This window comes from Hordeum vulgare, chromosome 5H, assembly GCF_904849725.1.
Source record: "Hordeum vulgare subsp. vulgare chromosome 5H, MorexV3_pseudomolecules_assembly, whole genome shotgun sequence".
Classification (NCBI taxonomy): Eukaryota; Viridiplantae; Streptophyta; class Magnoliopsida; order Poales; family Poaceae; genus Hordeum; species Hordeum vulgare.
The window spans coordinates 448,906,525-448,921,574 of record NC_058522.1 but is presented as its reverse complement, the minus strand read 5'-3'; the positions used below and the strand labels follow the sequence as shown (position 1 = coordinate 448,921,574).

At 41.8% G+C, this 15,050-nt stretch overlaps 1 protein-coding gene across 2 annotated transcripts; it reads right to left on the bottom strand.

Moving 5' to 3' along the window:
• Nucleotides 1–10,194: 10,194 nt before the first annotated feature.
• LOC123396711 (obtusifoliol 14-alpha demethylase-like) lies at nucleotides 10,195–13,759 on the bottom strand. 2 transcript variants are annotated; one of them, XM_045091563.1, is made up of 2 exons: nucleotides 13,289–13,759; nucleotides 10,195–11,566 (listed from the first exon to the last, which is right to left on the bottom strand). In XM_045091563.1, exons 1-2 carry the CDS (start codon nucleotides 13,757–13,759, stop codon nucleotides 10,562–10,564), a joined length of 1,476 nt encoding a protein of 491 aa, XP_044947498.1. In that variant the 3' UTR covers nucleotides 10,195–10,561. The 2 variants fall into 2 exon arrangements, with proteins under 2 accessions (XP_044947498.1, XP_044947497.1); XM_045091562.1 differs by having other exon boundaries at nucleotides 10,730–11,570.
• Between the last annotated feature and the right edge of the window lie 1,291 nt (nucleotides 13,760–15,050).

The window sequence follows — 15,050 nt, the reverse complement described above, 5'->3', positions numbered from 1 at the left end:
AGCATTATTATGTCTAGCAACTATATTTGTAAACATGTTGTCTTTATTCTTACTAGCAAAAGAATTATCAATAATCACATCACTAATGGGTAAAGGACTTGCAATCCTATCATCCCCAAGCTTAGAGCTTTCCATACCATCATTTTCAAAGTTGGTACCAAAAAGATTTTCAAGATCATAAGTAGCATTATCATCATCTTCCCAATCACAATAAGTAACATGCATATCATAATCAAAATCATCTTCAATAGTACCTACAGACTTATCATCAAGATAATAGCAATCAAGCTCACTATCCTCCATAAATTTTTATCTATTAGGATAAAAGTTGATGCGAGAAATATGCTCAGGCCAGGTTGATACCCATTCTTCTTCCTTCTAGTTACTCTTCCTCCTCTTATTTTTCTTCTTCGTCACCTTAGGAGGGAGTGGTTGGAGAGGAAGCTTCTCCAAATATTATGGTTTATCATTAGAAACAATAGGGGAAACTTGGGAGAAACTCTCCTTTTTATAAGTGGAAACATGAGAGACATTTTGAAGCCTTGGTAAAGTTCCCTCCTTTCTAATCTTACTTATGTAATCGTTTTCATGGCAATTAACAACACAATAGAGATGGAATTTTTGCAAAGTGTTGTTTATTCCTAAGGCATTATCATCTAGCCAATAAGTTTTTTCTGATAACTCTTCACACATTAAAAATAACATAAGTTCATCATAAATATCAGAAGTGATCATGTTATCACACTACTAGTTAACAGTTATGTTTTGAAAGTTCACGCATTGAAAATTAAAGTGACCCTCTATACCACAAAGTTCACAAGTAAAAGGATAAAGGTCACACAATTCTCTAGCAATTTCATTTAAATCTCTAACCCAAGTGATTGTTCTTTCATGCTTATGTTGCTTACAATACTTCTCTTCTTCAATCATAGGCTTTTCACAAGGTCTATCCACTCCACAAAAATTAACATGCTTATATAAAACTTCATTTTCAGGAATTGGATCATGCATGTTGCAATCATCATTAACAATTGCATCTTATTTGCAAATCTCTTTAAAAGGTTCATGATGCTTGATCCAATTCTCCTTAGGCATATTAAGATGCGAAGCAAAAGATTTGAGGAAATCAACAAGGAGTTGAGAATAAAGCCCAAACTTAGCACTAAACTTATGAAAACTTGTAGTTTCAACAAAGGTCTTAATGCAATCATACTCATAATTTATACCTGACTCTTTACCTTTGTCGATCTCCCAATCTTCAGTATTGTGTTGAATTCTTTCAAGGAGTTCCCATTTAGCAACAATCCTTTCGTTTGTGAAGAACCCATAGAGGAAGCATCGAGAAAGTCTTTATCCTGTCAAGAGAGCCTAACATAGAAATTAGTAATAATCATATCTTTGGGGAGCACATGGTTAGGACATTTTAGCATTAAAGTTGTCAGTCTCCCCAAGCTTGAGCTATGCTCTCTCCGTCATGAGGATAGAAATTATAAACATAATTCCTATTCTCATGGACTTCATGAAGAGGATAAAACTTGGAGTAAAAGAGAGACTGGATCTCTTCCCAATCCCGTAGGTGAGAATCATCTAGTAGCCTATACCATTCCAGTGATTTTCCTTTCAGTGACAAGGCAAATAATTTTCTCATGACTCCATCTCTTGTCAAACCTGAAATCTTAAACAACTCACAAAGTTCTGTAAGTTTCAACAAATGATCACTAGGATGGAATGTTCCATCATAACAATCCTTTCTAATTATTTCAATTATCCCAAGTGGTATTTTGAATGGGATACATTCAGTAGGTGGGGGAGACTTCTCTACCACGGGTGTGGTAAAGCAGCCTTCCCCAAGCAGCGAACTAAGAGTACAATTTTCCATACACCTAAATAGTGAAAATAAAAACAAGAAACGGAAAGATTTAATTGCAAGATCTAAAGATATACCTTCAAGCACTCACCTCCCCGGCAACGGTGCCAGAAATAGCTTGATTACTACGCACGCTTCTATTCTTGTAGACTATGTTGGGCCTCCAAGTGCACAGGTTTGTAGGACAACAACAATTTCCCTCAAGTGGATGACCTAAGGTTTATCGAACTCAGGGAAGTAGAGGTTGAAGATGATCTCTCTCAAGCAACCATGCAATTAAGATACAAGAAGTCTCTTGTGTCCCCAACACACCTAATACAATTGTCAGTTTTATAGGTGCACTAGTTCGACGAAGAGATGGTAAAATATGGGTGATAGGAGTGACAAAGCAAGGTAATATAAATCTGTAATAAAAATGGCAGCAAGGTAGCAAGTGACAAAAGTGAGCATAAACGATGTAACAATGGTGAGAAACAAGGCCTAGGCTTCATACTTTCACTAGTGGAAACTCCCAACAACATTAACATAATCTAATCACATGATATTTCCACTAAAATATGCAATGGAGACGTACTTGGAGGTCATTCCATTGTGATCAAGAGAGAAGGGAAATTTTGTAGGGCTACAAACGCACACCTCAGAGTTCGTAGTTCTCATCTATGGATTTCCCAATGTCACCGCGGCCATCCAAAGAGAGTACCACAATCACCACAACATATCTCAAGTATAGTGAAAGACTAGCACCAAGAGACTCTCAATATTCAATCAATTCACAAAAGAGGAAATCACTCATGAAAATATTCTTGTAATCCATGTCCAATAGACCGTTATCACCATGGTCTCGAGGATTATACTAGATAAGATCAAGTAAGTACATCAATCCAATACACAGAAGAAGGGGAACATCATGGGATCACCCTAGGTTAACATAGCCTATGATCACAATCAAGATCACATCATGGGAGAGAGAATTAACCACATAGCTATGGTAGAAGGCCTCGACCCCGAGGAGGAACTACTCCCGCTTCATGGAGGGAGGAAGCAACGTAGATGGAGATGAATCCGGGGGCACTTCCCCATCCCGGCAGGGTGCCGACACAGGAATTATGTCCCCCGAAACTTGTCGGCGATGGCGGCGGAGATCGGAATTGCTTCTGGAGAAAAGGGGTCTAGAATCACCATTTTCTCCATGGGGGTAAAAATAGGAGCCAAAGTACGGCACCAGAGGAGGTGGGACCCACCTAGGAGGCTTGCTGGCGCGGCGAGGGGGTAGGCCGCGCCAGGAGGTCGCCTGGATGGCCCCTGGCCTCCCTCTGGCCGTTCTTTGGTGATCTGGAAGCTTCCGTTACGCTGATTTTTATATAATTTTTCCTAGAACTTTTCGGGCTTCGGAAAATTGGGTAAGAACCCCTGCAAAATAGACATTAGCAGAAAAAAACTGGCAGTGGGTGCACTAAGTTAGTAGGTTAGTCCAAATATGTGTAAAATGATATAAAAGTGTAGCAAAACATATAACAATATCACCCAAAGGATCATGGAACAAGCAGAAATTATAGATACGTTTGGGACGTATCAGGGAGCCTCCTAGATGTGTGGAGCAAAGCTCGAAAGGGAAGGACATACTAGTAGAAAACATGTCTTTCGTTTGACCCTTTAGTCCCGGTTTGGTTTTGAACCGGGACTAATGTGACCATTAGTCTCGGTTCGAGCGGTTGGAGGCCAAACGGCTTTTGTCCCGGTTCGTTAAGGGTCTTTAGTCCTGGGTTGAGCCACGAACCGGGACTAAAGGGGTGGTGGCAACCGTTCGCCTGGTGCGAGCCCCTTTACTCTCATTTGGTGTCTCAACCCGGGACTTAAGGTCCAAACCGTTAGCCTCCCGCATCGTTTCGCGCGATGAAAAACATGATAAGTGGTACAGACCGCGAGGGCTACAGTAACCGCGACCATTCTTGTCTCCTCTGCTCTCTCCTCTCTTCTTCCCCATATCTTCCACCATGGATGATCCAATCACTCGCTACGGAAAGGTTCTCACACATGGCACGACCAAACTCAATGTTGTATACATGAACGACAGTGCCATGGTGCCGCGTTTTCTTTCCTATTTCAAGGAACAACTTGGAGTGGCGGAGGATAAAGACAAGTTCACGGGGCTTGACCTCGAGTACACGGCCAATCAAGAAGGTGTTGCCGTCATCCAACTTTGTTTCAACAGAAATGTCATGGTCTTCCAATGGGCAAGGTAAGATTTGAGGCCTTTCTTTGATCAAAGGTTATGAAAATTGCATAGGATAGCAATATGTTCCATTTGAATCCTAAAGATCAATTTCTCTTTAGTTGTAGTGAAATAATTTTCCTTGTTGCATACTGGCAAAACCGTGGGAGAACATATATGTCATAGTTAATTTAGGGTTTCTTGATCAATTCATAGGATATGAAAATTGCATAGGATAACAATATGGGAAATATTCATTCCTCTTTAGTTGTAGTGAAAGAATTTTCTTTGTTGCATATACTTATTCTATTGATTCATATATGAAAATTTCATAGGATAGCAACATCTAGGGCTTCTTTTGATTCCTCTTTTGTTGAAGTGAACGAATTTTCCTTTATAGTTGCATATTATACTTGTGCCAAAATATACTCGTTATGATTCTTAATTATTATACTTCTCCCGAAATATACTTGGTTTATAGCTGTATGTAACATTTCTTCCATTTTAATTTGTTGTTGTTGAAGTAGTGACAAGCACTATCCAGTACTCATGGACTTCCTTCATAGCGGCATACGTTTTGCTAGCGTTGATATAAGGAATGACAAGCTCAAGATGAGGCACAACTTCGGTATTGAGATACGAGATGAACATTGATATCCAAGACATATTCAGGCTTGAACATATGAGGACTCATATGGCTCATATGGCAGTTGCCATGATCGTCGAGGAGTACACTGATATGAAGACGAAATTCCCCTCAGATCAGCACAAAGAGTGGGAGACGACCCCACTTAACGGTATCAACATTGAGTATGCAGCAAAAGACGCGTACATTACATACGAGTTGTACCGCAGGATTCAAATCATGAACTATTGCCAGCGTCACCTCGTACATCAAGCACCACCACCACCAATTTGGGGATATTCTGATTCAGACAAGTAGCATTCGCAACGGCGAACACTTCTATTTCTAGATATTATATGTTATGTACTGCTTGAGGATCTCTAGCTTGCATGAGTATTTTTATTTATGTCCCTGTTTAAATATGATGTGAGCAAGATTTCTGGAGCATTGTGTGATGGGGAACGTAGCATGGGAAACAAAATTTTTCCTACGCACACGAAGACCTATCATGGTGATGATCATCTACGAGAGGGAGATCGGATCCACATACCCTTGTAGATCGCTAAGCAGAAGCGTTAATAAATGCGGTTGATATAGTGGTACGTCTTCATGATCCATCCCACGATCCATTCCAGGAACCGTCTCGTGATCCGTCCCGATCAAGTGCCGAACGGACGGCACCTCCGCGTTCCGCACACGTACAGCTCGATGACGATCTCCGCCTTCTTGATCCAGCAAGAGAGATGGGGATGTAGATGAGTTCTCCGGTAGCGCCGCACGCTCCGGTGGTGGTGGTGGTGATCTATTCCTGCAGGGCTCCACCCGAGCTTCGCAGAAAACCGATCTAAAGGAAGAACTATGAAGTAGAGGTTTAGGGTTGCACGTGGCAAAGTTGTGTCTCAAACAGCCCTAAACTCTAGTATATATTGGAGGAGGGAGGGGGCACGCCTTGCGCCACAAGGGAGGAGCCCTTGGGTCGGCCGATGTGGAGGAGGGAGGAGTCCTCCAATCCCACTTGGATTAGGATTCCTTCCTTAATTTCCCATCTCTTTTGGATTTTCCACCTTTTCCTCATGGGCTTTCCTTGGATGACTTGCCAGCCCATTAAGCCTTAGTGCGCATCCAATAAAACCATGTGGATCCCTTGGGGCGTGGTGGGTCCACCCAGTGGGCCCCCGGAACCCATTCGTCACTCCCGTTACACTGCCGGCAATGCCCGAAAACCTTCCGGGATCCAAATACGAATTTCCTATATATCAATCTTCATTTCCGGACCATTTTGGAACTCCTCGTGATGTTCGGGATCTCATCCGGGACTCTGAACAAAACTTCGGTCACCAACACATATAACTCAACTATACCGAAACATCACCGAACCTTAAGTGTGCCCACCCTGCAGGTTCGAGAACTATGCAGACATGACCTGAGACACTGTCTGGTCAATAACCAATAGCGGGACCTGGATTTCCATATTGGCTCCCACATATTCTAAGAAGATCTCTATCGGTTGAACCTCTATGTCAAGGATTCAGTTAATCTCGTATGATGTTCCCTTTGTCCTTCGGTATGTTACTTGCCCAAGATTCGATCGTCGGTATCTCCATACCTAGTTCAATCTCGTTACCGGCAAGTCTCTTTACTCGTTCTGTAATACAAGATCCCGTAACTAAATCCTTAGTCACATTGCTTGCAAGGGTTGTTGTGATGTTGTATTACCGAGTGGGCCCCGAGATACCTCTCCGTTACACGGAGTGACAAATCCCAGTCTTCATCCATGCCAATTCAATAGACACCTTTGGAGATAACTGTAGAGGACCTTTATAGTCACCTAGTTACATTGTGACATTTGATAACCCACAAGGTATTCCTCCGGTGTCCGGGAGTTGCATGATCTCATGGTCATAGGAACAGATACATTGACATGCAGAAAACAATAGCAATAAACTGACACGATCATACGCTACGTTTATAGTTTGGGTCTTGTCCATCACATCATTCTCCTAATGATGTGATCCCGTTATCAAGTGACAACACTTGTCTATGGTTAGGAAACCTTAACCATCTTTGATCAACGAGCTAGTCAACTAGAGGCTTACTAGGGACAGTGTTTTGTCTATGTATCCACACATGTATTTGTGTTTCCAATCAATACAATTATAGAATGGATAATAAACGATTATCATGAACAAATAAATATAATAACAACTAATTTATTATTGCCTCTAGGGCATATTTCCAACATTATGATGTATGATAGTATGCCAAGTTTCAACCTTTTTAGAGTTCATTTGTAGTGCTTTTTAATTTGGGTCATTTACCTAAAAATCATTAAATGCATGAAAAATAGTAACTGAAGTTAGAAACTGTTGAAATTTGAGGATGTGGCTTGGAATTGTGCTTATTGAATGCACAAAAAGTCTGGAGTTGAAACAAGTTAGCAAAAATGAAATGCGTGTGTAACATATGAGTTTTCGTCCGAAACCCTCATACTGTCAAGTAGATGGCCAAGTTTGTACACGAAGTGCATTCAGTTTTTGTGGTAATTTCAGGGTCATTTACCTATTTTTTTATATTTAATGCATGAAAAATAGCAATTGAAGTTAGAAACTGTTGAAATTTGAGGATGTGGCTTGGATGGGCATGGTATGATTTTTTTGAGCTAAATGACTCTGAAATTGAAAAGCGCTATAAATCAACTCTGAAAAGGCTGGAACAATGGTATCATCATTTCACCCGCATGACATGTGCTAAAAAGTTGAAAGGGTTACGGCAAAAACATGATGCACTCCATGTACAAGGTGGATTATCTCTTTCGAAGTATGAGAGTTGTGTACGACTACTCATCTCTTACAAAGCCATTTCATTTTTTAATCTTATTTCAACACCAGACCTTTTGTGCCCTTAATATGCATCATTCAAAGCCACCTCATAAATTTTCAACCCTTTCTCACCTCATTTTCTATTTTCCATGCATTAAATGATTTTTTTGAGCTAAATGACCCTGAAATTGAAAAGCGCTACAAATCAACTCAGAAAAGGCTCAAACTTGGCATGGTATCATCATTTCACCCATATGACATGTGCTAAAAAGTTGGAAGGGTTACGGCAAAAACATGATGCACTTCGTGTACAAACTGGACGTCCATCCTTTCGAAGAACCACGCATCCTTTAATTTCCCCTTTCTATCTCTTTCGAAGTATCAAGGTTCTAGACGAATACTCATCTCTTACAAAGCCATTTCATTTTTTAATCTTATTTTAACTCTAGACTTTTTGTGCATTCACTATGCACCGTTCTAAGCCACATCTTCAAATTTCAACCCTTTCTAACTTCATTTGCTACTTTTCATGCATTTAATGTATTTTTTTGAGCTAAATGACCCTGAAATTAAAAAGCAATACAAATGAACTCTGAAAATGTTGAAACTTCGCATGGTATCATCATTTCCACCACATAGCATGCGATAAAAAGTTAAGAGGGTTACAACAAAAACTGAATGCACTCCGTGTACAAACTGGACCATCTCCTTCGAAGTATGAGGTTTTTGAACGAAAACTCATATGTTACAAAGACTTTTCATTTTTAAACTTATTTCAACTCCAGATTTTTTGTGCATTCAATATGCACCATTCTAAGCCACATCTTCAAATTTCAACCTTTTCTTACTTCATTTGCTACTTTTCATGCATTTAATAGTTTTTTGAGCTAAATAACCTTGAAATTAAAAAAGCAATACAAATGAACACTAAAAAGGTTGAAAGTTGGCACTTTAGTTGGTAGAATTAGTTTTGCTATATTAAAAAGTAATTATTTTTTCCAATTTAATATAATTAACTTTAGTTTCTCTTCTTTGACAATAATTTTGTTTTTGTAATTAGTTAATATTATTTTATTGCTATGTTAGTTGTTTCTAATTCTATTTTAAAAAAGGTTTCATATTTGGATTCCTCACATTTTTATGATAATAATGGATATATTATTTGTCAAAATTCGATTTATAGACTTAAAGATATTAATTATGCCATATTAAATGAATAAATGGCAAAAAATGAATAAAATAATATTATTACTTATTTGATTTTCATTGAAATTCAATATTATTATTATTACTTACTTTATTTTGAACTTTTTAGATATTTTGAATTTTTTTTTTATTTTTTATGCTTTTTAAGAATTACTTGAGTTTTTTTTAGTTTTTTAGTTTTTTGATTTTTTAAAGTTTTTAAAATTAATTATTGTTGTTTATTAAACACTATTGTTTATTTTTATAATTGTTTGGAATTCTAAAATTTAAACCATGTGACATCAAGACCTAATAGTTAATTTGACTAGCCGGAAAGTTAGCCCCGTTTTCTACTAAGTGAAAAGGATGATGAGGGGATGGAGGTATACCCCACTGCCAAGTTCAAGGGCAACGACACCCGTGAACACCACGAGCTCACTTAAGAGGGTCCGAGTAGGTGGATCACCACACGGCCGAGGCGAGCTCGAGGTCAAGCGCCCGTGCCAACGTCATGGGTGTACTAGTCACAAACCTAGAGATCGCCATGAAGAACCACGCATCTTCGTGTCCTTGGAGAGCGCTCGCACAACCGAGTGCGAGCATCGAGGCCGAGTGTGTGGAGATGTTCAAGGACCTCCAAGGTGAGCCACTACTAAGGAAGTGGCTGGTGGGTTCACCACGATGCCTTGGATTCAACCCGCCGCAAATGACTACGAGGCCGGGCCCTCTAACGCGGGGTGAAGAATCTCCTCCAATGAGGAGTAGAGCTCTTCTTGTGTATCTACTACCTGCTAGAACGTCATATGTTATGATACGAAGGGAGGAATATTTAGTGATGCTTTAGCTTGTTTAATGCCCATTTAGTGCTAACGTACTAGGTAATGATATGCTAGTAGGTTTGATGTTATTGTAATGTCGGTGTTTAATTATGCAGGGACTGAATTTGAGGATGGGCTAGATGAATGAAAGATTAATTCCTTAGAAAGGGGAAATTAAAGGATGGGGGTAGAATGAGGAATTAACTTATGGAAGATCGGCTAAGCTCTTAGTATAGATCTCACTTTCGAAATTCCTTGCATAAAGTGAGAGAAACCAGGCTTACTTTTTATCTGACTTGATATCCCATGGCCTTTCTGCAAACATCATTGGATCTTTTATATACTACTCACGGAGGTTACCTTTAGATACATATAGTACATTTAGGTGGGGGAGAAAAAAAAACTCAAACTAAAAATCGTTCTTAGGCTGGTTGTAATAGAAGTATCAAGTAGTATCATGCATGCCACATAGACATATTTGATGAGGTGGCATAGAATTAAATAAAGAAAGAGATGATTGAGTATCATATTAAATGTTGTGCTAGTATGTGTCATACATAGCAATAAATGAACTGTTCTATGATACTCGTACATGATAATATGCATTACAGATGTGGTATCATATACTAGTAGCATATGCATGATACTAATATATGATGCTACCAATTACAACCAGCCTTACACACATATCTTTAGAGCACCTACAACGGCAATGCAAAAATTACGCGCCCAATAAATATTTTAGTGCCTCACTGTAGCACTTTTACAGCGCGGGGACCGGAGCATCTCCAACAGACGCGCGCTAGTGCGGCGCCCAATCCAACGGTCCCACCTACAGCAGTCCAGAGTTTGCTGCGCGCGCAAGCCGGCGCATCAAATATAGTGCGCGGGGTAGCGTTTTTTAGTGCGCGCACAATTTTACAACCTCTGTTAGAGCTACCAGGCGTTCAAAAAACGAATCTATTAACGCATCAAGTATTTTTTGATGGGTTGTTGGAAATGCTCTTACATAATTTATTATTTGGCGCCAGCTGCTCATTTGAGCAGACGCCTCTTGTAAGTAACCATCACTTTGCCTCTTGGCCCTGGACTGACTTTCTCCCATTCCTCCTCCGGGAAAGGGGAGACGATCTTGAGCTCAAAGTTCCTTAGCACATGGCTCCATATTGCCTTGATCTGCATGTAAGCATAGTCCTCCCCCAAGCAAACGTGCCTCCCGGCACTAAACGTCGTGAACGAGAATTTGCCGCCAACTTTATCCTCCTCTCTACCAGGACCAAACCTAGACGGATCATACACACGAGGGTCCTTGAAAATGTGCGGCAGCCTGTTGTTCACCGACGGCGGGGTTACCAAGGTATGTCCCTTGGGGATCGCATATCTGCTGCCTTCTCTTGCTTGCACGCTGAAGCTCTTGTTCGCCCGGCGGATTATCACGTTCGTTGGAGCGTACATCCTCAGCGCCTCCTTGATGCAGCAATGCAGGGTGCACATCTCTCGCAGGACGTCGTAGTGGATGCGATCCCTGCCGTGTCGTCCGATGATCTGTTTCTGTTCCTCGACGGCGGCCGCCAGGTGGCGCCGGTCTCCATGGCTGAGCAGGCAAGCTCCCGTCCAGACAACGGCACTGGCACTTGTGTGATGCCCGGCGAAAATCATGACGATGAGCAGCCCGGCGATTTCGCTCTCGGTCAAGGAGCGGTCGTCGGCGTACCTCGAATCCACGAGCTTCTGTAGCAGGTCGTTCTCGGCTCGGCCCGAGGCCCTGCGTGATCTGGCAGCCTCGCGGAATATCTCCCCCAGCTTGGCCCGGGCTGCGTCGCGCCGGCGGTGGGGTGGGATCGGGAGGTACGGAAAGAAGAGGCTGGTCAGGTGAAAGCCGTTGTCGAAGAGCTCGTGCAGGAGCTGCGACACTTCGTCGAACATGTTGTCTCGGATCTGTTCTCCGAGCAGGCACCGATTCGCGATCCGCATAAGCACCTGCCCCAGCTCCTGCTTCAGATCCACCGTGCCATGCTCTCCCCATTTGCCGAAGTAGTCCTAGCTATACACCATTTGTGTAGTGTAGAGATAAGTTAGCTAGCAGCAATGCACAGTGATAACAGGAAGAAACAACGATGATAAAAAGAGCTATATATACGTAGGTTTGGGTGAACTCTTCTATATATCTTCCATTTCTACGTTTTCTTTTGAGTCAATTACATCATTGGTGTCACAACTTGGCACAAAAATCAGCTTAGTGCTAAACTTGTGGCATACATTGAACTGGTGTTATAACTTGTCTTTGAGGGTGTAAGTCACGTTTCTATACAAACAAAATGCTGAATAGACGCGTCAATATGGCATGGGACCGATGTCAGCGACCGGATGACAGAAAGGACGTGTGCCTGCTATTTTGAAAAAACAAAAACTCTGACTTTTTCGTAACAGAAAATAGCTGCATGGCAGTAGGTTCTACTTGTTAGTGTCACATGAATAATTGCGTGATTGATATAAAAAGCAGCGCGCAAGTGGAGATTCGACCACTAACCTCAAGACAGAAACTACACGAGGCTAAGAACCTGACCTATGATTTCTTCATGTTATTATTAAGTGCTGATATATTCTTTGAGTAATAAGTGGTCTGTAGTCTCTACAACCCATTTTGCACCGTAAAATATAATCGTGTGGTATAAATAGTTGTATACATATGAATAAATTATAAAATAATCATGTAATAATTTAACATTTTATAATTTATTCAATAAATGAAAAAATGTTCATGTAATAATATGCATATTGGATAAAACATATGTTCAATAAATGCTTATATAAGTTTAAACGTGTTTACAGTATAAAAATAATATTAATGCTTATATAAGTTTAAAAGTGGTCATGCTTTAATAAACATATATTCATACAATGTAAAAATAGCTGGCTGGAATTTAAAGCAGCTACATGTGTTCATCGGGTGCGAGTGGCCACCACACCACCCAGCAGCAGCGTCGTTACTTCTTTTAATTTATAAAATATATCTAAATCATATTCTTATGTTATAAATAATAATGATAACAATTAGATAATATTACACTATAAAATATTTAAGTCTTGTTAAAAAATTATATATATAATAAAAATATATATGTAGTATATAAAAGTATTCATTGTCATTCTGAAATTTATTTTAGTTATAACATACGATTACAATTTACCTGTATTTTTAAAGTTTTCTTTAAATACAGTGTAAAATGGGTCGTTGGGACTTTGACCCGCTTAAGATAAAAAGGTTACCTCAAAAAATACGCATAAGGATGACATCATCTTCTAATCCAGTTTAAAGTGATCATTGGTCAGGTGATTATCGTTCGCAGCTGCTTGCTATAGGTCACCTGTTTAAATCCCCAATCAACTTGTATGTTGTTATTTCTCAATTATATATGTGACACTGACAAATGGACCCTTGTGGAAGCCGCTTGTTCGGGCGAAGAAAAAAGTTTAAGTCTTTTTTTTGCAAAATAGCAGGACACACGGCCTCCCAACCATCCGGTCGCTGACAGCGGGTCCTATGCCACGTTGGCGCGTCTAATCAGCATCATTTTCGTATAAAAACGTGACTTGCATCGTATATGCACGTCAAAATCAAGTTATGGCACCAGTTCAAACGTATGCTATGTATGCTGCAAGTTTTAGCATTAAACTGATTTTTTATGCCAAGTTGTGGCATGAGTGTTGTAATTAACTCTTTTCTTTCCGTATGTATCTAAATGTTTGCTTAGTGCTTACCTCCACTTCACGAACCATGGAATCAACTTGGCCCCTCAATTTGACGGGCTTTATGGCGTCGGATAGGAATCTGATCTGCCTCCTCCTCGTAGGCAGATCCACGTCGAAGAGGACTCCGCGGCCGAACACGGGCACGGTGATCTTGTAGATATCCGACTGCCTGATCTCCGACTCCGAGCCTTCAAAGAAGTGAGCCGTCACCTCCGGCCCGATCAGGAACGTCACCTTCTTCAGCCCCAGGAGGCTCACCGTGAACACGCTGCCCAGCTCTGCGTGCAGGTCGTGTATCACGGCGGTGAGGCCCTTGGTGACAAGCGTACCCAACGCTGCAATCGTGGAAACGCCGCTCGCGACGGGTGGCGGAAGCAATGCCACGGCGGATGGTTTGCTGTCCTTTGGCCTCTTTAAGAGCAGCGCTGCTGCCGCGGCGGCGAGGAACGCTGCCAGTGCAAGAATGTTTACTTGATCCATGTTGATCGTTGGAGGGAGTTGGCGAACCGAAAGGGTCTTTTATAGCCACTAGTCGGAGACGCGCGAGGGTAGATGATTGGGAAGCCGCGCCGGTGATGGTACGCAGCCTGACTCTTAAATGTGTGATTAGTCCATCTTAATGGCAGTCCGTATGCAAATGCAACTATGCGTGCACGGCTCACGTCGTTGATTCCCCGACGGCTAAGATCATCACGACTTGTCAAATCCAGCCCACTATACGTACGCAGATGCGTCCGCCCGCTGCTCATATATTGCGTCGCAGATTCACATACTTCAAATGCCGATCCTTAAATCTATGTAATCCATAGATGTCGATCATCTAATACGGAGTATAAATTATCTAAACTTAGTAGTTTAAAACAAAGCACATCAAATCAAATCATAGTATAAGAAATCAGACATGTTAAAATGAAATTAATGTCCGCGCGTGACGGATGGCTTGCTAGTTGGATCACTGGCCGGACGGCATCCATGAAGCATGCTCGCTCTGTTCTGTCTGAACAGTCGGCTCCGCCTGCATCCTGGCCGCATGATCCGTCGCCGCTGCCGCCCTCGCCGTCTCATGCGCCCTACGGTCGTTGATCTCCTTCTTTTTTTATTCGCAAGCCACTTCTTTGCATGCTCATCGAAGAGGGTTTCGTTCATCAACATGATCTTCGTATCCTGTGCGGTGGTGCCCTCCAATTCATACTTCATTTCGGTCGAATCTTTATTTTCATTGATGATCATGGTTTGCAAGCATTCATCATGTGCAAAATGAATTAGTGGTCTATGCAAAACATTAAACATGTCGTACGCGACTTTGATCGGACAGGAGCAAACAAAACGTGCTTGTCTTCATCTGTCATTCCGTCGAACATGTAGTGCACGTGCTCATCCGCTCCCGAACGAGTTGCGACGACTCACATGCGTCGACCGACGGCATCTGTGTGGGTGGAAAGCTATCCGGAATGTCCCAGCTGGCCGTCGAATCCTCCTCTGTCCCAAGGGTGTCGGACGACGTAATCCGCGTCGACGCTCAGATGGATGGGGTGTGGGGTGCCAAGCGTGACGGGGGAGACAGCTCCTCGAGCATGTCCACACCTCCCCGCGACGATACCGCCGCCTCCATCTCTCACTGTCAACAACGCCACATCTTTCCGATGACGTTATCTGCCTTGCAAGACGTAGTCGAGGAAGGGACGCCGAGGGGCGAGGCGAACTGTGTCTCCGTCGTGGTGGTCGGAGACGGGCTAGACCACATCTACGGTGGCGGATCGGGACCGGTGGT

Excerpts from the sequence above, each read along its gene's own strand:
- LOC123396711 (XM_045091563.1), bottom strand. The coding sequence starts at position 13,759 with ATGGATCAAGTAAACATTCTTGCACTGGCAGCGTTCCTCGCCGCCGCG. Across the intron at positions 11,567-13,288 it reads CCATGGTTCGTGAAGTGGAG|GACTACTTCGGCAAATGGGG; the intron begins GTAAGCACTAAG and ends GTGTATAGCTAG.